General features: G+C 34.0%; 1 protein-coding gene across 1 annotated transcript in view; it reads left to right on the plus strand.

The window, feature by feature from the left end:
• The window catches only part of PKHD1L1 (PKHD1 like 1), a 162,324-nt gene that overhangs the window by 53,997 nt on the left and 84,533 nt on the right, over positions 1-23,794 (plus strand). Inside the window, exons 24-38 of the mRNA XM_055284802.1 lie at positions 2,666-2,813; positions 4,582-4,736; positions 6,887-7,009; positions 7,479-7,584; positions 10,721-10,831; positions 12,793-12,957; positions 13,951-14,072; positions 15,931-16,063; positions 16,499-16,694; positions 18,312-18,454; positions 18,874-18,978; positions 19,605-19,793; positions 20,550-20,720; positions 21,279-21,505; positions 22,255-23,239. Coding sequence (XP_055140777.1) covers positions 2,666-2,813; positions 4,582-4,736; positions 6,887-7,009; positions 7,479-7,584; positions 10,721-10,831; positions 12,793-12,957; positions 13,951-14,072; positions 15,931-16,063; positions 16,499-16,694; positions 18,312-18,454; positions 18,874-18,978; positions 19,605-19,793; positions 20,550-20,720; positions 21,279-21,505; positions 22,255-23,239 — 3,079 coding nt within the window. The remainder of the gene's footprint in view (positions 1-2,665; positions 2,814-4,581; positions 4,737-6,886; positions 7,010-7,478; positions 7,585-10,720; positions 10,832-12,792; positions 12,958-13,950; positions 14,073-15,930; positions 16,064-16,498; positions 16,695-18,311; positions 18,455-18,873; positions 18,979-19,604; positions 19,794-20,549; positions 20,721-21,278; positions 21,506-22,254; positions 23,240-23,794) is intronic.

Raw genomic sequence — 23,794 nt, forward strand, 5'->3', positions numbered from 1 at the left:
TTGTCATTTCAAGAATGCTACAAAAATGGAATCAGATGTCATATAATCATGCAAGTACATAGCTTTTGGATGCTGGCTTTTTTTTACTCAGCATAATTCCCTTGAAATCCATTCAAATTGTGTTGATCAATTTATTCATTTTAATTGCTGAGTATATTTACTGTTATGGATGTATCAGTTTGTTTACTCACCCATTGAAGGACATTTGAGTTGTTTCTTGGTTTTGGCTATTATGAATTAAACCGCTATGAACATTCATCTGTAGGCTTTTGTGAGACATAAGTTTCCATTTTTTCTGGGTTAAATTCCCAACAGTGCAATTATAGGATCGTATGGTAAGAACATGTATAGTTTTTAAAGAAACTACCATACTTTCTTCTGAAGTGGTTGCACCATTTTAGATTCCCACCAGCAGTGTACGATCCAGTTTCTGCACAATCTTGCCAGTGTTTGGTGATGTCACTATTTTTAATTTTAGGCATTCTGGTAGGGTGTGTAGCGATGGCTCATTTTCATTTTAATTGATATTCCCTAATGGCTAATGATGTTGAACATCTTTTTATGAACTTATTTGCCACCTACATATCTTCTACTGTGAAACGTCTAGGTATAATTCTTTTGTCAGATATGTGGTTTGCAAATATTTTCTCCCAGACTGTATGTCACCTTTTCATCTTCTTCATAAGGTCTTTGACAGAACAAAGTTTTAAAAATTTTATGAGGCCAAATTTATCATTTTTTTTGTTTTTTTTTGATGGTGCTTTTGGTTTCCAGTCTAAGAACTTACTTAGCTCTAGGTCCTGAGGATTTTTCTATTTTTTTTCTAAAAATCCTATAGATTTTCATTTTATATTTAAGGCCATGATCCATTTTGTGTTAATTTTTACATATAAGATGTGATTTTTGGCTGAGGTTCATTTGTTTGCCTATGCCTCCAATTGTTTCAGCGCCATTTATTGAAAAGGCTATCTTTCTTCCATTTAATTACACTGGAACCTTTGTCAAAAATCATTATTTGTGTGAGCATATTTCTGAGTTTTCTATTCTTTCCATTGGTCTATGTGTCAGTCCTTCCACCAATACCACACATTCTTGATTATTGTATCTGAATAGTTAGACTTAACATTGAGTAGAGTGATTCTTCTCACTTTATTTTTCTTGTGCAAAATTATTTTTGCTACTCTAGGTCCTGCGCCTTCCCCTATAAATTTTAAAATAAGATTATTTATGTCTACAAAAAAACCTTGCTGGTATTTTGACAATAATTACATTAAATCTATAGACTGTTTTGGAGAGAATTGACACCATTGTGATATTGAGTCTTCCAATCCATGAACACAGTATGTTTCTCCATTTATTTGTCTTCTTTGTACTTTACTAGCATATTTAGGTCTTCATTTATTACATTTATCAGCATTTTGCAATTTTCAGTTCAGGTCTAGTACATGTTTTGTGAGATTTATAAACGTGTTTCATTTTCTTTGAGCAGTTGTAAATTGTCTTATGTTTTTAAATTCGATTTCCACATGCTCATTATTTATATATAGAAATGTAATTGATTTTTGTGTCTTTATCTTATATCTTATAACCTTGCTGAATTCAACATATTTTTACAAAGTGGATACACTCATGTAATCACACCCAGATCAAGATAATCATTAGCTCCCCAAGTACCTTCCTTGAACCGCTCTTCTTTCTTAAACTCACTCCTCACTCCAATAAACACTCTTTTGACATTTACTACCATGAATTATTTTCAATTGTTCTTAAACTTCATATCAATAGAATCATACAGTGTGTACTCCTTTGAATCTAGCTTCTTTCATTCAATTTTGTGAGATTCACATTGCATGTACCGTAGTTTCATTCTCTTTTATTGCTGTACATTTTTCCATAGTATAAATATGCCATAATTTATCCATTCTATTGAACAACTTTTGCATTATTTCCAGCTTGGGGCTATTATGAATATAGCTGCTAGGAACATTCTTGCTTATGTCTTTTAGCACTAATGTTTATTCATTCTGTGGGCTAGAAGGCTTATCATTTTAAATTTTAGAGTAGTAACATATAACTATAAGGGATCAGAAACAGGAGAAGATAATTTTCACCGTGAGGGTTACAATCTATGAATTTCTACAGCATGTGCTGCTTCTGTCAATTGATTAGCACTGAACATTAAACAAGTATTTTTTTTTTAGCCTGGATCAGCCACTGTATAAATCATAAACTTTCTTAAATTGTTGGTTAACTTTTCAAGACTCCATGTACTAGTTTTTAAAAAATTGTTTTAGTTTTTTAATAGCTAAGACCACATCTCATGCTCCTTTGCCTCTCTGCAGTGATTAGCACTGTAACTTGAACAGAGTGCCTGCTCTATAAATATTTGTTCCTTGAGTGATGGAGGGTGCATTCTGAATTAATGAGGTATTACTGCAGTTCCAGCTGATTGCTGCACAGATGACTGAGTTGACTTTGGCCTCATTATTGCAGCTATATAGGTATGGCCTGTGTTGATTTATGTGACACTCCTTAATGTTCTGAAGAATCGTGAATACATGAGGTTCATTTATGCCATGTCACAGGATTGTACCATGATGAAATAGAAATCATGTAAGCCATTGTAAAGTTTAATCATTTTATCAATATTTATTTTGGAAATTAGATAATCACACATGAGACAGAGAACGAGTTTGTCTACAGAGGAAATAATTGGCCAGGCGAGTCAAAAATTCGTATTCAAAGAATTCAAGCAGCATCTCCACCTCTAAATGGCAGCTTTGACATTCAAGCTTATGGACATATTCTCAAAGGTATATGAAAAAAGTTTAAAATATTGGTGTATACACACACACATATGTATAACATTATAAAGTGTTAAATGTTGTTTAACTTGAGCATTACTACTTATTAATACATGCAAATGTATTAATTATTTATTTGATATATAAGTAAATATGTGATATACTAAAGTCACACATGCATATATATTAATATATACCATATTAGGGTCAATTAATAGCCAATCATAATGTTGTTTCAAATCCTTCTTTTTAATAGATTAGGAAATAATTCACCCATCCAAAGCTAATATTATTTATTTTGAATTTTTTCCCTTAAAAATAATATTTTAAAAAGTCTGCAAAAATTTATAACAATTTTTATAACCATTTTTTAAAGGCAGTTGAAATTATGACTTTCATAAGTCAAAACTTTCTATAATACATGCATTTTAAAAAATAAGCATTCATTACTTACTGTGGTAGCCATAAACAATAACAATAATATTAAAATAGAAAAATTGAGAATTGGAATATGATTTAAAAAGACATCTATAATTGAATTATCTAAGTCTGTGCTATTCAGTATGGTAGCCATGAGTCATATGTGGCTACTGAGCACTTAAAATGTGATTAGTGCCACATGTCAAAATATAACATTTGAATATAAGGGATTATATGCAATTTATTACTATTAAAATATTTTACTTGGTTTTGTTTTCTTTCTAAAATATAGCTACCAGAAAATATACAATTATGTATGTGGTTCACATTATTTATCAGTTGGACAAGACTAATCTAGACAACTGTAATAAACATTTTGGTGTACTCCTTTTTAGTAGTATTTCTCTTATAATTTACGTAATTGAGAGTATGTCAGTAATATGAAGCTAAACTATTCATGGCAAGTGACATTTTTAGGTTTTTGTCACTGCTTTATCCACTATACGGTGACATTCTCAAATGTTTGTTTCCGTTTTATATTCATTACTTATAGGTTATCAGTATTTTCAGAGACATACAAATTAACATTAAGTTATTAGTTTAATCAAAATCGATTTTAAAAATAAAAGTACTTCTATATTAAAAGATCATTTTAACACTCAATATACTCTGACACTAAAAGAGTTTTATTTTTAATATCAAAATGAATTGATATGAAAACATCAACTGATATTTGATATTTCTGAATTAATATTAAAAATATTCGATCCAAGGCCACAGTTTAAGGTACATTACTCATATAATTTTTAAAAATAATTATTAATTATTATTTTGAAATTGATAAAATTGTATATATTTTATTTCCAGGAAATACATAAATTCTTGGCATAAGTAGAATGCAAATTTTATTTTTACTATATTGGAAGGGGACATAGAGTTTGCAAGTGATAATACATAGTACACATTTCGTGTACTTTAAAGATGAAATTGGTTTGTGAATGTATTTTATTTTATTATTATTATTTTTTTGAGATGGAGTCTCACTGTCACCAAGGCTGGAGTGCAGTGGCATGATCTTGGACACTACATCCTCTGCCTCCCAGGTTCAAGCGGTTCTCCTGCCTCAGCCTCCCGAGTAGCTGGGATTACAGGCATGCACCACCATGCCCAGCTAATTTTTGTATTTTTAGTAGAGACGGGGTTTTACCATGTTGGCCAGGCTGATCTCAAACTCCTGACCTCAGGTGACCCACCCGCCTCGGCCTCCCAAAGTGCTGAGATTACAGGCGTGAGCCACCACGTCCGGCCAGTTTGTGAATTGTGACTCCTGCTGTTTGCCACCCCTCTGTGAGTGCAGGCCTCCCCGCTGCTGTGTCAGCTGCAGATCTGCAGTTTGCACTCCAGAGTCTGGAGGGAATGGGAAGAATCTCAGTTACACGAGAGGGAACCTGTGCTGGCTACGCGTGGAACATCAAGTGGAGAAGCACCTGTGGAAAGCAGAATCTTCTACAGGTTCCCTCATTTGGCTTGGCTTCTCTTTTCTTCTATGTGCTGTTTGCTTATTTGGACACTGCCTTATTCCAAAAAGAACTGGAGGCTATGTATATTATAAAAATGCAAACCATAAACTAAAATTTCTTTAAAAGGAAATTAAGGAGAAGGTTTTCTCTAAATTAAGCTGATCCAGTGTTCTCTTTCATGGAGAATAGCTGTTGGTACTTTACTCCATATCACATTTAGAAAAAGTCCAGGAATGTGTGTGTTAGAATCCCCTTGACAGGGGCAGGTGGAGCACAGTCAGGACCGGTCTTAGAACTAAACCGAACTAAATCCAGATGTATGCTAAGGGGGTCCCAAAGAGAATCACCCTCACTATCATTCTACCATGAGAGCTGTATTTTGGGGCCTTGGATACTTTTGTGGTTATAAAGATGATTTTTCCAAGTTCATAAGGGAGTAACACCTTAGGCTGTCATCTAATTACCTTTCTTTAGTTAGAAGGAAGAAGAGAATGGGGGAAAGGAATCATGCCCAGAGTATGTGAAGGAGAGGAGTCTAGGGACTCAGATTATCAAACACTAAAAAGACGATGCTTTCAGCCAGACACAGTGGCTCATGCCTGTAATCCCAGCATTTTGAGAGGCTGAGGCAGGTGGATCACAGGAGTTCGAGATGAGCCTAACCAACATGGTGAAATCCTGTTTCTACTAAAAATATAAAATTAGCCTGTAATCCCAGCTACTTGGGAGGCTGAGGCAGGAGAATCGCTTGAACCTGGGAGGCGGAGATTGCAGTGAGCTGAGATCATGCCATTGCCATTGAACTCCAGCCTGGGCAACAAGAGCAAAACTCCGTCTCAAAAAAAAAAAAAAAAAAAAAAATGCTTTCTAGTGTTGATGAGAGTGCAAGGAAATAGTTCCTTCTATGCAATGTTGGTGAGAATGAAAATTAGGACAAACTTTTGGGAAGATAACTTAGTAGTATCTTAATACAGAGAGCTTATGATTCATCACTATCACTTATATAACTCCATCCTACTGAAATAATAAGATAAATGTGAAATGATATAGGCACAAAGGTAGTCACTGCAGCATTATTTGTAAAAGTAAAACCTAGAAACCTAAATCCCCATCAATAGCAGAAGGATTGATTTAACTTTCACATTGAACACTATGCAGCCATGTGTAGGCCCACATATATTTACCTGGAAAGAAATTCATGACGTAAAGTGGAAAAAAATGCAGAACTCTACTAATGAAATCATTTGGGGAAGGAGACGAAGTTGAGAAGACAAGGAAGTGGGGGCAAAAGCGACTACGTAAACATAGAAAACAAGTCTGTATGGTTGTGCAAAATAGTAATAGTCATAAGGATGTAGGGGTTATTTTAAAAAAATACATGGCTGGGAATTGAAATTAGAAATCTCCACAATGAAGATAGGTCTAGTGACTGACCTCCTTTGGTGTCTGTTCTGGTGTCTGTGCATCTACTCTCTTCCATCTTTTCTGATCGGTCTCCTCTGCTTATTCATTGTTTCTGTTCCATATCATTTGGCTCACACATGGCCCAGCATGGAGACTCCTATCTCTTTGCTAGTCCCTGAATACATCAGAAGGTTGCCATATTTGCAGTGTAAAGAACAAATTGTATATACTGATTTGACTTGGCTTTATTTTTACCATTGGAAGAACATATAATTCCAAAATTGGGTGAAAAGCCAGGGTAAAGGTAAAAAACGATACAAGGAAAAGTTGACTCTCGGATAGAAAGATGACTCAATTTTTCAATTATTTAAGAATAATTTATCAGTTATCATATTCAGAAAAAGCATAGGATATTTTGAGAAAATCAAGTTTAGTAGATTCATTTTCTTTAGATTTATTTTTTAATTATAAAAATTCAAGTTAATTTTAGTTTTAATTCAAGTTGTAATTGAGGCAACGTATGATAATGCAATGATCTTAATTTTTTTTCTTGGATAGGTTATGTTTATTTTTGAAGAGGCTCCTTTTATTTAAAAAAAGTGACTACAATGGTTTTGAATTTTATTTTACATCCTTTGACTTTTATTCACCTTTGCCTGTGCTGAAATTTAAAATGAAACACTAGTGTGGTCATATTTGTTATAACCTTTCTACTAAAATAATTGTGTGTAAAAATAGATTAATGATTCCAACATTATTGGAGAAAAGGCTAATATGACAGTTACAAGGATAAAGGAAGGTGGCTTATTCAGACAACATGTACTTGGAGACCTACTTCGTACACCCAGTCAACAGCCGCAGGTATTTTTGAAACTTTTCTCATGATGCTTAATGTAATGTTAATAGTATAACTAGTTTGTAATATGTTAAAGACCTGGTGAAACAGGAGGTTTGACTTCTGTATTTCATGGGAACATTTGTCTTAACATTGATCAACTTGATAATATTATTTTATGACTTTTGGGAAAATTATCTTCCTTGTGATAAAACAGTAGATTTTTTTAGCTCTACTATGCCAGAATTTGAAAATAGAGGAATCTTTCCTTCAATTTTTACAGGAGCTCTGTAAAGATGAAGAAATTAAAGTGTAAAGAGATTAGGTGACTTTCCCAATGGCAAAAATGAATTAAATATCAAAGTACAAAAAATATAGACTAATTTCAGTAAATTAGCAAACCAACAAAATTCCATCACTTTTGTTAAAAGCTATTCATATTCTACTGCTGCCTCTTTGCCCCTGTTCTGTAGCTTCTTGTTTCTTTACTTGAAGGTTGAAGTCTATGTCAATGGAATTCCAGCTAAATGTTCAGGTGACTGTAGATTTACATGGGATTCCGACATTACTCCCCTAGTCTTGGCGACAAGCCCTTCTCAAGGTAACTTTCTGATTTTTAACCTATGCTAGGGTGTGAAAGATAACCAGCAAAATGTAAACTCTGATAATGACTTTTAAAACTATGTTTCTATTACTGTCACTAGCTAAAGCAAGCAAACAGTTCTACATTGTGAAAATTAAAAACCCTATCAGAGAAAAAAGCTATGGAAAGGGCACTAATTATTTATTTTTGAAAAATAAATATTTCTTTTGAAGCTAAAATCTTGCCTTTGAAATAGAGGATTTACTAATCTTAAACTTCTCTAGTTTCACCAGTTAGACTCAGTCTTCAAAATTTCACTTGGACATTGAGGAACTTTTGTCCAACTGTACCAGCTAGGGTATTAAGTGGAGTCTTTTATTCTATGAGACCACTTCCTCTAGGAGAGTTAGTATTAAAAGGCTAGTAACAAGACATCTGCTGTTTCATAAAAGAATATAATCGTGTCTTAGATTTGAGAATAAGAGATATAAAAATTATTGCCAGGAACTCAATCTAAGGAACACACATTATACCATTTCTTCATAAATGGTATTATTGCTTCAAAAATGTGATTATGCTTTGTGTCTGAGCAACTAAGGACTGAAATAAAACAGCAGGAATAAGGATAGTAAGGGATGGCTTTTTTCCAATCAGAAAAATAAACTCAGATGCTATAGTTACATATTTAGTCTTGATGGATAGTAGGAAAATTCGCCAACTAATTTTATATGGTACCTCCCAAAAATTTTATTTGTTAAAATTTATTAAAATTTTTAAAATTTTAAAAATAGTGCATTTTTGTGTTGAAAGAACATATTCTTCAGACTTTTTAAAACAGTGATGATACTAACTTTGGGATAATTCATGTTACATGGGGTTAAAACTCTCAAGAATAAGGATTTGATGAACTTTAATTTGGTTACAGTCCTTTGGTATCCTTATGTTTATATCCACTCTTGCATTTTGTAATGAATTCCCACTTTTTTTTTTTTTTTTTTTTGAGACTGAGTCTTGCTGTCACTAGGCTGGAGTGCAGTGGTGCGATCTAAGCTCACTGCAACCTCCGCCTCCCGGGTTCAAGTGATTCTCCCGCCTCAGCCTCCCAAGTAGCTGAGACTACAGGTGCATACCACCGCACTCAGATAATTTTTGTATTTTTAGTAGAGACAGAGTTTTACTATGTTGGCCAGGATGGTTGGATTCCCACTTTTACATGCACTTCCTGAAAAACTATTTCTTACCCAATATAACAATCTGAATTGCCTTTTGCCACATTTGGATCATTTTTAAAATTGTGAAAATTTAAGCATAAAGAAAACTACAAAAATACATATACTTTTCACTGAAAATTAACAGCTGTTAATGTGTCATATTTACTTCCAATCATCAATTTAAGAAAGAGATATTATAGGAACAGCTAAATTTCTCTTTAAGCACCATCCCTGGACCTAGTCCCCTACATAGCTCTCGAGGGGCAATCACAGTAATTAATTATTGTGTGTGTATTCTTCCATGACATTTTAAATACCTTTTGTGTATAACACACACACACACACACACACACACAGACACAGACACGGTCATTTTGCCAGTTTTGTAAGCTTACAAATGAAATATTACAATGTAAATGTTATTTTGCATATTACTTTTGTCATTCAGAATTCATTTTGAGATATATTTATGTGGTTTTATGTACACCTAATCAATCACCTTAAAGTATTTCATGAGTACACCAACTTACTAGTTCCTCTATTGGTGGACATTTAGATTGTTTACAAGTTTTCACTTTTACCAATAAGACTATATTGAACTTTCTTGTACAAACCTCCTATTGCATATGTGTTAGAGCTTCTTTAGCGTATATACCCAGACGTGGTATTACTGGATAACAATTGGTTGTATGAGTATTCAGTTTACTAGATGACCAAATTACTCTCCCAAGTGGCTATACTACCAGCAAATATAATAGCAACAAATCCCCTACATCCTTGCCAATATTGGAAGTGATCGGCTTCCTAATTTTAACTATTCCAGTGGGTGAAAGTTATCCCTTTTTAGAAATTTTTCTATTCCCTTATTAGTAATGCACATGAGCATCTTCTCATATGTTTCTTGGACATTCTGAGTTTTTCTTCTGCAAAGTGTTAGCATCCTTTTTCCCTTTTTTATTGAATTGTCTTTTTAAATTTACTTGTAACCATTTACTGTATTTTATGTTTACCAATCCTTTGCACATGGCTTCTGTCAGTATATTAGCCGTGCTTTGATTTAGTATCTTGTTTACAAAAACATTTAAGTCATTGATTTATTCTAGGTTATTTATTTATTCCATTATGGTCAACCCCATGACTTTGTGTATCATATTTGAGAAATCCATCTCTACCTCAAAGTCATCAAGATATTTGATTATATTTACTTATAAAATTTTTGAGTTTTGTTTTTTGTTCTTAGCTATTTGAATCTATGTAGAATCTATATTGTGCATGGTGTTACATAAGTAGGGTAATCATATAGATATGATTTGTTATAGTTAAATATTTAATATCTATCTATCTATTATCTATCTATCTATCTATCTATCTATCTATCTATCTATAATTTGTTGATCAAACCTGGACACTTTTAAGAGGGAATGGAAGAAGCTTAAGTTTAAGACACTGGAAGACAGGTGTAAACCAGAACTGTCCCAGGCACTTTGGCATGTGTATCACCATAAACAGAGGAATCTTCTTTTCTTTTCAAATGGGAAGTGTCCATACCACTAATTGTGTGGTTTATCCTTTCCTCATAAATTTGCAGTGGCAAGTCCATCATATACTCAGTTACCATATAGAGATGTCTACTTAATTTCTTTGTTATGAGAATAATTTGTTTCTTTATCTTATGCCATATTTTCAATCAGATAATTCTTTCCACTAGTCTCTGTCAACACACAGATTCAAAATATGAACAGATATAGAGTAATTCAATGGAAATAATGGAAATAAAATGCCGTGGACAAATAAATGTGGATGTTTCTCCCTGCTCTCCTGTTAGGCTTATTGTTTATATCTTTTGAAGACAGACTTATTTTTATTTGAGAAATGTCTGATTTCATAACAACAGGTTTTATTTTTCTAACTTTAATATTGTTATTTAAATTGATCATTTTTAGGGTCCTATGAAGAAGGCACAATTCTAACCATAGTGGGTTCTGGATTTTCTCCTAGTTCAGCTGTATCAGTCTCAGTTGGACCAGTAAGTTGTTCTCTTCTTTCTGTGGATGGTAGGTACTTTTAAAAACTATTAAGTCTAGTTGTTCTTCTCTAAGATAAAGTGGAATCAAAGGGCAGCATTACAATTATCTTGATCATGTACAATTATCATCATCCAGTATTACAATTATCGTGATCCCTATGGGGTCATGAAATTGGCAACCTGGTCTATATAATGCCTTATCTTTGATTATGACCACAGACTATTTCACTGTTGTACGATGTCTTTATCCTATAACAGTTTAATTTTATCCTTTTTTCCCCCTTCATTTGGAGGTTACATGAAATCTTTCTTGCATCGGTGTGTCTCTGGGACACAAAAATGTATGAAGTGCTTCTGTTGTGTTCCATGGTCCTGTCTGCCCATGTTTTGACAATGCCATGCAGGAAGAGGACGTGGCCATCTCCTGACTTCCTGTCTCACTGAACCTCTCTCCATTAATGTAGAATTTAAAGATCATTCAAATTTTTTTAACATCTTGAAATAGTAAAGGCCATAGTTATTTATTTCCCTTAAAGTTGTCTTTCATAATTCTAGGAGATTTTTCTTAACTTAAATCAATTGAAATTATATAAGTAAATTCATTTACCAAATCCTTTCTGTTGTTTTTAGTTTAGATCTTTTATGCATTGTTAAGCTCTAATAGTCAATACTGCACCTGTATTATCAGTGTTCTAAAGAAAAAGAAAATGTGGTACATATACACCGTGGAACACTATGCAGCAATAAAAAAGGATGAGTTAATAAAAAAGGATGAAAACATCATTTCAGTAAACTAACACAAGAACAGAAAACCAAACACCACATATTCTCACTCATAAATGGGAGTTGAACAATGAGAACACATGGACACAAGGAGGGGAATATCACATACCAGGGCCTGTCGAGGGGTTGGGGGCTAGGGGAGGGTTAGCATTAGAAGAAATACCTAATGTAGGTGACGGGTTAATGGATGCAGCAAACCACCATGACATGTGTATATCTATGTAACAAACCTGCATGTTCTGCACATGTATCCCAGAACTTAAAGTATAATTTAAAAAAAGAGAGAAAAAAATCACTCTTCCCAACTCATGAAATCCTCAATATCAAATTCTCCTATCACTGGTGATAGAAATTATGTTTTCATACATACATCTCTGCTGAGGGATTAAATGGTCACATTTCAAAAAAAAAATGTAAGAAAATGTTTTCATTTACTTTTTTGGTTTTGTTTTTGGTGTTTTGCTTTTTGTTTTTGTTTTGTTTTGGTTTCTGTGTTTTTTTGGGCAGGTGAATGGAGTCTCACTCTGTTGCCCAGGCTGGAGTACAGTGGCATGATCTCAGCTCACTGCAACCTCTGCTTTCTGAGTTCAAGTGATTCTTCTGCCTCAGCCTCCCAAGTAGCTGGGATTACAGGTGCCTGCCACCACACCCAGCTATTTTTTGTATTTTTAGTAGGGACAGGGTTTTGCCATATTGGCCAAGCTGGTCTTGAACTCCTGAACTCAGGTGATCCACCCGCCTCGGCCTTCTAAAGTGCTGGGATTAGAGACGTGAGCCACCGTGCCTGCCCTTCATTTAGTTTTTGTTCATCTTTCCTGATAAAACCTAGTATTTTGCACAATTTTGGACATAATATGTTTGACAAAAATTTCAGAATTATTAATATAAATGAGCTTATAAACTAGTTTTTTTAAAATTATGACAGTAGTCTGTTTTGGGTACAGTAGCATCAGAAGCAGATTGTTTACTTTGCTTTCATTATTGGTTTATCTATTTTCTAGGAGTGTCTGATTCATAGCCTCAGGTAGTTTATAAGGATTATTCCTCCTAAGATTCCCCCACCCATTAATATATGATTCGTTTTCTTTGGATATACTTTGTGAGATCTAAAAATGAAGGCCAATGTTAGTATTTGCAAGCATAACTTTTATCTCATAAAACCATTTGATTTACCATTTTCTTCATCTTTTTCTTTTTTTCCACAAGAAAAAGAGCTCAAGTGCCAGATTCTGAATGAAAGTGCTGGACATGCCCCAGTTGCTGTGTCTGTGGCTGATGTTGGACTAGCACAGAATTTAGGGAGTGAAGAGTTCTACTTTGTTTATCAGAGTCAGATCTCACATATCTGGCCTGATTCTGGAAGCATAGCAGGTAATGGTTAATAGTTTAAACAGAGAGAAAATTGCATGCATTTCCATCAGTTCAATGTGCTGTTTCCAGTACAGGGTGAAGGGAGAGGATCCCAAAGCTTCCTCTTATAGAACAAAGGAGAGTCTCCTTTGAGAAGGCACAGTGATTAAATGGCTGACTAATTCTTTTGTTTCTTACAAAGCACAAGTCGGGGTGCTGCTTATACTTACATCTTAGGTTATTGAATTAATATCATCAATTATTACATGTTTCTATAACAAGCACATCAATTATGTCAAGATAAGATTTATTAGTTATTATTCTGCTTACCAGCTGCTTCATTTGTAACCACAGTCTCAGTGGAGCTCCTTGACCCAGAAAAAGTTCTGGGAACAAACTGGGGAAAGGAGGGCTAACACAGAGGATGGAAAGAACATAACACATTTTTCCTGTCCTGCTTCATTTCCTTTGTATTTTTTTTTTTTTTTTTTTTTTTTTTTTTTTTTTTTTTTTTACCAGGCGTAGTTTAGGGTTTTGTGCTTTGATTTTGATCCTTTTGGTATGCTTTTATTTTACATTATTACATCGCTTATTTTTAAAGTTTAGTTTTCCTTTTACTTAGGGGTATTAAAATTTGAGATTTGCCGAGAGTCTTAATTAACTCTCCCCTTCCACCCACAGAATGGTTGAGTGAACAGAAGCAGCATAATTTTTCGTAGGATGAAAGCACTGTGAAGAATAGCAGATGCTGCTACCAATGCCCCAAAGCAAATGTGTGTTGCAAATCTATGTTATTTCATTAAATCACTTAGCCCAGCTCCTTTATGGTTCTGAGCATCAGCACCCAGGCTCAGGTGTGTGGTGGTGATTTTACTCATCTCAAGTCTGGTCCTTGATCTATTGGCCAGTCCATCTCTTGGATCATTAGACTATTCTCAAAAAATGTTACTGACATTTCTTTTTGTTGTGGTTGAACTGGTTTTGTTGTTGTTTTTGTTTGCTTTTCTTACGCAGGTGGTACTCTACTGACTTTATCTGGATTTGGATTTAATGAAAATTCAAAGGTATTAGTTGGAAATGAAACCTGCAATGTGATTGAAGGAGATTTGAATAGGATAACCTGCAGGACACCAAAAGTAAGGCCTCTGATTTCAGTCATTTTTTCCTCCTAAGTCTGAAATCTTATAAATTAGGAAGCATCTCAGTGGGGGGTTGAAACAAGTGGTGTATTTACTTAGGAACTGCAGGGTTTCTATTATGCTCCTTAAAACTTATTTCTTCCACATCTTTCTGCTAAGATTCAAAGACAAAATATTCTCTCCACATTCAAGATACTTAAAATCATGAAGAAAAGAGACACATAAGCTAATATTAAGCAATGTATTTCATTTGAATTAATAGAAGTAGTAACAAAGTAAACATAAAACACAGTGGAGAGTGTCAGAAACAGTTTCACAGAAAAGTTGATGTCCCATCAGAATTTGAAAATGAATGAGAGTTTACCATGGTAAATTTAAGGATGAAAAAAATGAGTAGTCTAAAGATTTCAGGAAAGTAAACCTAGAAATTAATAGTTTTCAAAAAGGAATACTTTTTTTTTTTTTTTTTTGAGATGGAGTCTCGCTCTGTCACCAGGCTGTAGTGCAATGGCACGATCTCGGCTCACTGCAACCTCTGCCTCCTGGGTTCAAGCGATTCTCCTGCCTCAGCCTCCCAAGTAGCTGGGACTACAGGCATGCACCACCATACCCAGCTAATTTTTGTATTTTTAGTAGAGACAGCATTTCACCATATTGGCCAGGATGATCTCAATCTCTTGACCTCGTGATCCACCCCCCTCAGCCTCCCAAAGTGCTGGGATTACAGGCGTAAGCCACCGTGCCCGGCCAGGAATACATTTTTAAATGTGTTAAAGTTTCAGTTTAAATGTGTTAAATTTTCAGTTTCACAAAAAAAGTGAAGTTCTCTATGGAATATTGTATCTTAGAATCGATCATTATTCTTTATTTTTAAAACATAGTTTTTTTATTATTATACTTTAAGTTTTAGGGTACATGTGCACAACGTGCATGTTTGTTACATATATATACATGTGCCATGTTGGTGTGCTGCACCCATTAACTCATCATTTAACATTAGATATATCTCCTAATGCTATCCCTCCCCCCTCTCCCCACCCCACAACAGGCCCCAGCGACACAGGAAGGGGAACATAAAACATAGCTTTTAAATTTAAACTAAGACTCTGGTTTCCTTATTACATGCCAAAACGTAATGAATCCTGTCACTGACTTTTTAAAAAAAGTGTAGCAGAATAAATGGGGGTATTATGTATTTGCAATCTGCAGGAAAAATAAATTTGTTTTTTGGACTAAATGATGGAGATGAGAATTGAGGGGATATGGTAAACTAAAACTTACTTTGTTTACAATATGTCATTCAGTTAAACACTGAGTGTGGATTAAATAAATACTAGATGTGAAAAAATGTTTTTCCTAATTGGGAATTGCATAGATGCTATAACTGCAAAAGCAACAGATAGTTTTCTTAGGGGGTCCAAGTGCTTAGTCTTGGATTCTGGAGTGAGGTCTTCAAAAGATATAATGATGTGATTTGTCATAGAAGAGAAATAAGAACTATACCTGTCTATTTTAAGAGCAAAAAGTCAAACTTTAGTATCTAATGCTTTATTAGAGAATCACTTCTCCAGAGCATCTCAACAATATTGTGGAGCCATCAGCAATCCAATAATATAGATGCATTTAAATTGATCATAAAACCCATAAAACTACTATGTCATGTAACTATTTTGAGAACTCAAGCATGTAACCTATATTTGACACCACAACTTTCTAAATATATGAAAACTGACTCTGATCATGACTTTGAAATAAAACATCTTCCGAAGTTTATTCTGAATAATCTATTTCTTTTCAGCCCTTGCATTTCTGTATCTCAACAATTAATATTTTCTATTTTTTCCTCTTATTTTAGAAAACTGAGGGTACGGTTGATATTTCAGTTACTACCAATGGATTTCAAGCCATAGCAAGGGGTGCTTTTAGTTATAATTGTTTACAGACACCAGTTATAACTGATTTTAGTCCAAAAGTACGAACAATACTAGGTAAGAAGTTCTTCAATAAGATCAGTCATTTGTCATATGTATAAAAAACATTTCTAGAAAGGCTTTTGAAGCATAGTTTCTTCTGTAGTTTTGTTTCTTAAAGTGAAACCAGTTATAGTTTTATGTGTGTGTATGTTTTACCATAGATTAATCTATTTATTATTTTATATTGAACATATGCAATAAGGAGAAAAATAGTAAGTTTTTTTTAAAAAAGGACTTTGTCATCTTTTTTCCTTTTGAGCAATTGAATGTACATTTCATCCCTTTGTTGCTGCTACCAACTCTTTCGTTGTTTTCCCTTTTGCCTCTCAGTGTTAGGATTTCCTAAATCCAATGAAAGATGAGAGATGAGTTGATTTATTTAATATGCAAATTTCACACTGGATAACAAGTTGAACTTTTTGCATTATTTTTTAAATTTTAAAATACTAGGAGAAGTTAATTTAACAATTAAGGGCTATAATTTTGGAAATGAACTCACACAAAACATAGCGGTGTATGTTGGAGGAAAAACCTGCCAGATTCTTCACTGGAACTTCACAGATATTAGATGCCTCTTGCCCAAGTTGTCTCCTGGAAAACATGATATCTGCGTAGAAGTCAGAAACTGGGGTTTTGCATCAACAAGGTATAATAATGAACATAAACTTGATGGAGTTGTGGAACACATGGGGCTAGTGGAATTGGGGTAGGAAAAGAAGTGGGCATTAACCTTTAGGTGTTAATTGTTCTCTTTACCTTTCTATATCTTCTTTTGCAAAAGATGCTGAGAATATCTCATACAACTGCAATATGACACATAGTTTTGAGACCAATACCATTCAGATAAGGTTGTAAAATTATCTGTACAACTAGCCTTATGTATATGTCACATGATTTTGATTGACTCAGGAAATGCATATCAAGTAGCTTCTAGGGGCTCAATGCTGCTGGCTGGATTTACTGTGGATTAGAGGGCCATCTCCCCTGCATTAATGGTGCTCACAATTTTCTTGGAGAGAGAGATTTCAAACAGAGGATTACGTCAAGAGTTTAATTGTAAATGTGAAAAATACTGTGAGTTAGAGGTACCAGGTGCGGTAAGAGTCTATAATAGAGAGAGCTAACTTATCCTGAGCATCAGGGAAAGGTTCTCTGAAAAGGTGACAAGCAAAGAAATGGGTAGGAGGTGGCCATCTGAAGGAGATGATGCAGAGAGTCTTTCTCCAGCTCAATTTTCTGTAAGGGCTTAGTATTTCTTTTTCCCTGAATCTATTTGTTAACTGATAAAATTTTAGTTCTAGTATGAGGAAGTTATTGATTTGGAATACTTAGAAAAGGAAGATACTGAAATTTTATGGATGCAAAAAAGCCAATAACGCTAATGTCAGAGTAGAAGGAGAGATGATTGCAGCAAAATCTTGCAAGAAGTAAATGAAGATGAGCAACATTAAACATAAACCTCAGCACTATATTCACCTCTTGGTTTCACAGGGCAGAGCTCACATGGATTCTGTATTGGCTTGTGCTGTAGCTTGACCATATAATGGGTGAAACTGACACCATAAAAAGTTGTGTATTCAGGTTCAAGAAATAACAAGGTTATGCTGTGGAAATTAAAAGTTAACACAGTGACTCAAGTGAATTTTTCTGCCTCTCTGCAGTTACGAGGGAAGTTGGGGTTTAGAAGTCAAATATGTCATATCAGAAAAGCATTTACATTTTGATGGCCTCCAAGAAGATGCATTGTCTGTTACCAAGCAAAATAAATTTAAAACTCTCTCATTGAAGTAGTGGGAAGGGAGACCCTGACAAGTTTTCAACAAACATGGAATAATAACTTCAAATTAATTATAAAAAACTTTGATTACTCAAATGTGTGAGATTTAATTGCTAGTTTTAAAGCAGAGCTGCCTTTTTGTTTTACTCTAATGAAAATATAAAATATTTTAAAAAATCTAATGTATTTCTTGTGACCTCAGTTCTCATAAGCATATTTTTCCATAATATTGTAGGATCTTCCATTTCAAATTCTTCTGCCATTATAATTTTTGGAAATGTAATTTACATAGTTAGGGAAAATATTGAATATACCATCCAACCAAATTGAGATTATGATAATTGTCAGATCGTCTATCTTGAAAAAGTAATGTATAATTAAATATCCAATTATTTCCTCTTTCTAAAGAAGTCGTATCCTAGCAAGAGTTTAGCAAGATAAACCAGTAGGAAGCTCATTGAAAAATCTATTCATTTTTTTTCTCAGAGACAAATTAAATTCTTCAATACAGTATGTTTTGGAAGTGACCAGCATGTTTCCACAAAGAGGCTCCTTGTTTGGTGGAACTGAAATCACCATAAGGGGTTTTGGATTCAGCACAATACCAGCTGAGAATACCGTGCTGTTAGGTAAGAGCTTCATTTATAGGAAAGTGATTATCATTTTTCTCAGCTTAAAGGAAATACTATAGGTGCTGAGTTATTATATGAATATTCTAAATCACAGCTTTATTTTTCTAGTAGCATAAAAAAAGTTAAGTGTATTTGGTTAAAGTGATAAAGAGAAACTGAACAACTACTTTTGATTTCAATAAATAATTACTGTGTATTTAATGTGTATGCAACATATAGAGTGGAGGAGTTGTTCTGCAAATAGTACTCACACATGATTACTATCAGAAAAGAAGTTCTGAAGATCCTACTATATAAGGCAGAGTTTTTTTAGGGTCTTGGATGTTGATGAATTATGCTTCGTCTCTATAATTCACAAAAAAAAAATTTGACGAAATGTTTGCTTCTTAAAAATATCCAGTATTTATTCTTTCTAGGGTCCATCCCTTGCAATGTTACATCATCATCAGAAAATGTCATAAAATGTATTCTTCATTCAACTGGGAATATATTCAGGATTACCAACAATGGGAAAGATTCAGGTATCAGCCATTTATACACTGAAAAAATTGAAGCACTTAAACCTGAAATTAATTTGATTTTTATTTATTTTATATTTCAAATTATTGAGAGACTAAGTATTGTTATTTCTTTTATAATTTGTCAGCAGTAACTGCTTGACATAGAGGGTCACGTACAGAGCGAATTAGTGGTAGACTTGAGTCTAGAAGGCCAGACTTTACAATTTCCAACTTCAGGAATTACCATTTGGTTTTGCTGTAGCACAGAAACTCCCAAATTGTTGTAGTTTATTATTGGTCACGGATTTCCAAATGAATATTCCAATTAAAATTGATCATAGCTTTAAAAATATTATATGTAAGATTTCTAAGCAAATTATTTATTGACTTTCCAATTTTTTTTTCAAATTATCTGTTGATCATAGCTTTTGGAGTTTCGTGACTTAATTTTTCCTTATCTTTTTATTACCTTGCTTTCTATTATTTCTATTTGTTTTTGTTAAGTGCTTAAATTATGTAAGTAATTAAGTTTTAGTGTTGATTAAAATGTTTTCACTACTGACTGTATATAAATTGCAATGTTGTCTAAGAAAATTATTAAGAAATTCTCTTTTTCTTTTAAAATATGACTCAATTCTTGCCCCCAGTACATGGATTAGGTTACGTCTGGTCACCATCAGTCCTTAATGTGTCTGTGGGGGACACAGTGGCATGGCATTGGCAAACACATCCATTTCTTAGAGGGATAGGATATAGGGTTTTTTCTGTCTCCAGTCCTGGAAGTGTAATTTATGATGGCAAAGGATTCACAAATGGAAGACAAAAATCTACATCAGGTATGTTTCTGCTTATTGGATTTTGCATCATGCCACTTTTTCCTAGATGTAATAAAATGACATTTTGTGTAGATTTAATACAGTACTTTTACACAAATAATATACACAAATGCATAAGGTGAAGTTATTTGGCATTTTATTGCTGTAGTAAAAATGTTACTAATTAGTGTAAGCAAGTTATTTCATACATATTCAAGTGAGTTCTGATATTAGAAATATCTTATATTGATTCTGTGATAATCAACCAATTGAAAAACATATTGAAAAAGCAAAATGCAATAAAATAGGAATATATGTTTAAATCAAACCAATCTGGTAGCAAGTGATGAACTTTGACTGACTGAAATCAATTTAAAATCAGTGTTTCCTATAGGACAGCTCGGTGTAAAATGTGCCTTTTAGATTGCCTGTTTTGTTTTGTACATGTAAGATTTTGAACTTTTCACTCACGAAAAAAATTTTCTTTCATTTCATGTTGAATTTTTCTTTAAATTTTAGTATGTTATGTCAGACTTACCATGGTTTTCTAGAAAATCAATGCTGGATCTTGTTTTCATGGGATGTAATTTCGTTACACAAGATAGCTTTTAATAGTCAGCGAGTTTTACTACATTCTGTTGACATTTCATACACATGAAAAATAAGAAACTGTCATCTGTATGTGCATTTAAATGATCATTTCAAATTGTTTTCAGTCTCTTTTCAAATATGCATTAATTGCTTATATTTATTATGTACAATCTCATTTTATGGCAGGTTCGTTTTCTTACCAATTTACTTCACCTGGAATCCATTATTATAGCAGCGGGTACGTTGATGAGGCTCACTCCATTTTTCTCCAAGGAGTCATTAATGTTTTACCAGCTGAAACCAGGCACATTCCCCTGCACCTGTTTGTGGGTAGCTCTGAAGCCACATATGCTCATGGTAAGATGGTTAAAGATGGAAACTCTGTTACACAGGTAACCCAGGGTGTATGTGATATTTCTGGAGCAGGTAGCAGATGACTGGGTCTAACTGTGCTTCTATCTTACTAGCCACGTGACCTTGAATAGGTTTGGGCTTCTCTGAGGCTGGAATTTATCCTCTAAAATAAGGATCTCATTAATGTCTTCCTACCAGTCTTTCTCCCAGAATCCTTGTGTGCCTCCAATGAGATGTAATGTAAAAAAGTTCTGACACTATGTATGTGCCTGGACATATATTAAAATGTAAGATGATGTTATTATTTTCCCCATGGGGTCTGGCCTTGGACAAACTGAAAAATAAATCAATTTTATATTCAGTTTTCTCTCTTTACTATGACATCTTTGATCAGGTCTTTAATACTTTTGTACTGCCTAAGACCCATTTGTCATTTTGTTTTTCATAAAAGATTTACCGGAATTTAAACCATCATCATCAAAATAAAGAGTAATTCAGTTTGAAAATGGTTATCGTTTTAGAATGTTATTCATGACTTACGGGCAGTTCTTTTGTCTAAAGGAGGACCTGAGAATTTGCACTTGGGAAGCTCTGTGGCAGGCTGCCTAGCAACAGAACCCCTGTGCGGCCTGAACAATACCAGGGTTAAAAATTCAAAAAGATTGCTATTTGAGGTTTCAAGTTGTTTTTCACCATCTATAAGCAACATTACTCCATCCACTGGAACAGTAAATGAACCAATAACAATTATTGGACATGGCTTTAGTAATCTCCCATGTGCTAATAAGGTAAGAATATAAATACCTCCTTTGTACTTCTATTATATGTTCCCAATAAAAGTATTTTGATGATAACCTTGTTATTTAATTTTTACCAGCTTTATTGAGCTATATCACATACCATACAATTCACCCACTTAAAGTGTACAATTCACAAACTTTTAGCGTAGGCACAGAGTTGGCATTCATCACACAATCAATTTTAGAACATTTTCATTACCCAAAAAAAAAAAACCCTAAAGTCCTTAGATATCACACCTAATCCCTCTATCGATCCCAGCCTAAGGCAATCTCTAATCTACTTTCTATAGATTTGGTTGTTCTGGACATTTCTTGTCAATAGAATCATACAATATGTGGTCCATTGTGACCAAGTTTATTTATTTTTCACTCAGCATAATGTTTTCAAGGTTCACCCAAGTTGTACCTTGTATCAGTACTTAATTTCTTTTTATGACCTAATAATATTCTATTGCATGTTAAGCCAACTTTTATTTATCCATTCATCAGTTGATGGACATTTGGGTTGTTTTCACCTTTTGATTATTATGAATAATGTAGCAATGCACATTTATGTACAAATCACAATTTAATCCAAGAGATGCCTTAATCAGCCCCTCCCAAATTAAATTTATGAATAAAAGATATTTAGTTGCACATGATTAGCTTTTAAAATTTATAGTTGTTGCTAATACAAAATTTGTTTATACTGGAGATATGTATTGACTTGTTTTATTTTGTATTCATTTTGCTTACAGGTTACAATTGGTAGCTACCCCTGTGTCATAGAAGAAAGTAGTGAGGATTCAATTACATGTCATATTGACCCTCAAGACTCAATGGATGTTGGTATCAGGGAAATTGTCACTTTGACTGTCTACAACCTGGGCACTGCTATCAATACGTTGTCCAATGAATTTGATAGGCGATTTGTACTTTTGCCAAACATTGACCTGGTGTTGCCAAATGCAGGATCAACTACAGGAATGACAAGAGTGACCATAAAAGGCTCTGGATTTGCAGTTTCTTCTGCAGGTGTAAAAGTCCTTATGGGTCGTTTCCCATGTAAAGTTCTATCAGTGAATTATACGGCCATTGAATGTGAAACATCCCCTGCTGCCCAACAGCTTGTGGATGTAGATCTTCTAATACATGGAGTGCCTGCCCAGTGCCAGGGAAACTGCACCTTTTCATATTTAGAAAGCATCACTCCTTATGTAACAGGAGTCTTCCCAAACTCCATCATAGGATCTGTAAAACTTCTTATTGAAGGAGAAGGTTTGGGGACTGTTTTGGAAGACATTGCTGTTTTTATTGGAAATCAACAGTTCAGAGCAATAGAGGTTAATGAAAACAACATCATTGCTCTTGTGACTCCTCTCCCAGTTGGACATCATTCTCTTAGTGTTGTGGTGGGAAGTAAAGGCTTGGCTCTGGGAAACCTGACTGTCAGCAGCCCCCCAGTAGCATCTCTATCACCAACTTCTGGAAGCATTGGTGGTGGAACTACACTGGTGATCACAGGAAATGGCTTCTATCCAGGCGACACTATAGTCACTATTGGGGATGACCCTTGTCAAATTATTTCCATCAACCCCAATGAAGTCTGCTGCCACACTCCCGCTGGGACCACTGGAATGGTCGGTGTTAAAATCTTTGTTAATACAATTGCTTATCCACCTTTGATTTTTACATATGCCCTGGAGGATACTCCATTTCTCAGAGGAATTATCCCAAGCAGAGGTACTCCAATATCTGCCTTATTATCTTGATATTATAGTATTGATAATATTTAATAGTATAGAATTGGAATGATATTTGTAAATAACTATTAAGGTGTGTTTATAAATGATCCCACTTACACTTAATACCTGGGATTCAAGCTCTGTGTAGTCTCTATTGTATGATTATTTTTCACACATTTATGGGATGACAATTTTAGCCAAATTTCAACTTCTATTTAGGAACAAAATTCCCATTAACTTGATCTAAATTTCAAATAAGGAAAAAATAAGTGAAGATAGACCAAAACTGGTAATTCATTTATGTTATTGATGTTGATTTGCACTAGAAACTCCAGTTAAAATTCAAAAGTTACAATCTTACTTACATTGAGAGTGTTTCAGAGTACCTTATTTCCATGAAACTACAAATGAATATTAACTTATTAGCACACCAGAATTCTTTTTAAGGAGATAATTGGCCCATTCAATGGAGAAAATATTATAAAATAAGATTTTCTTAATTACTTAGCGTGACTCATTTTTCTAATTTAACAATAGGTTGATATATCTTCTT

This window comes from Symphalangus syndactylus, chromosome 7 (assembly GCF_028878055.3).
Source record: "Symphalangus syndactylus isolate Jambi chromosome 7, NHGRI_mSymSyn1-v2.1_pri, whole genome shotgun sequence".
NCBI lineage: Eukaryota > Metazoa > Chordata > Mammalia > Primates > Hylobatidae > Symphalangus > Symphalangus syndactylus.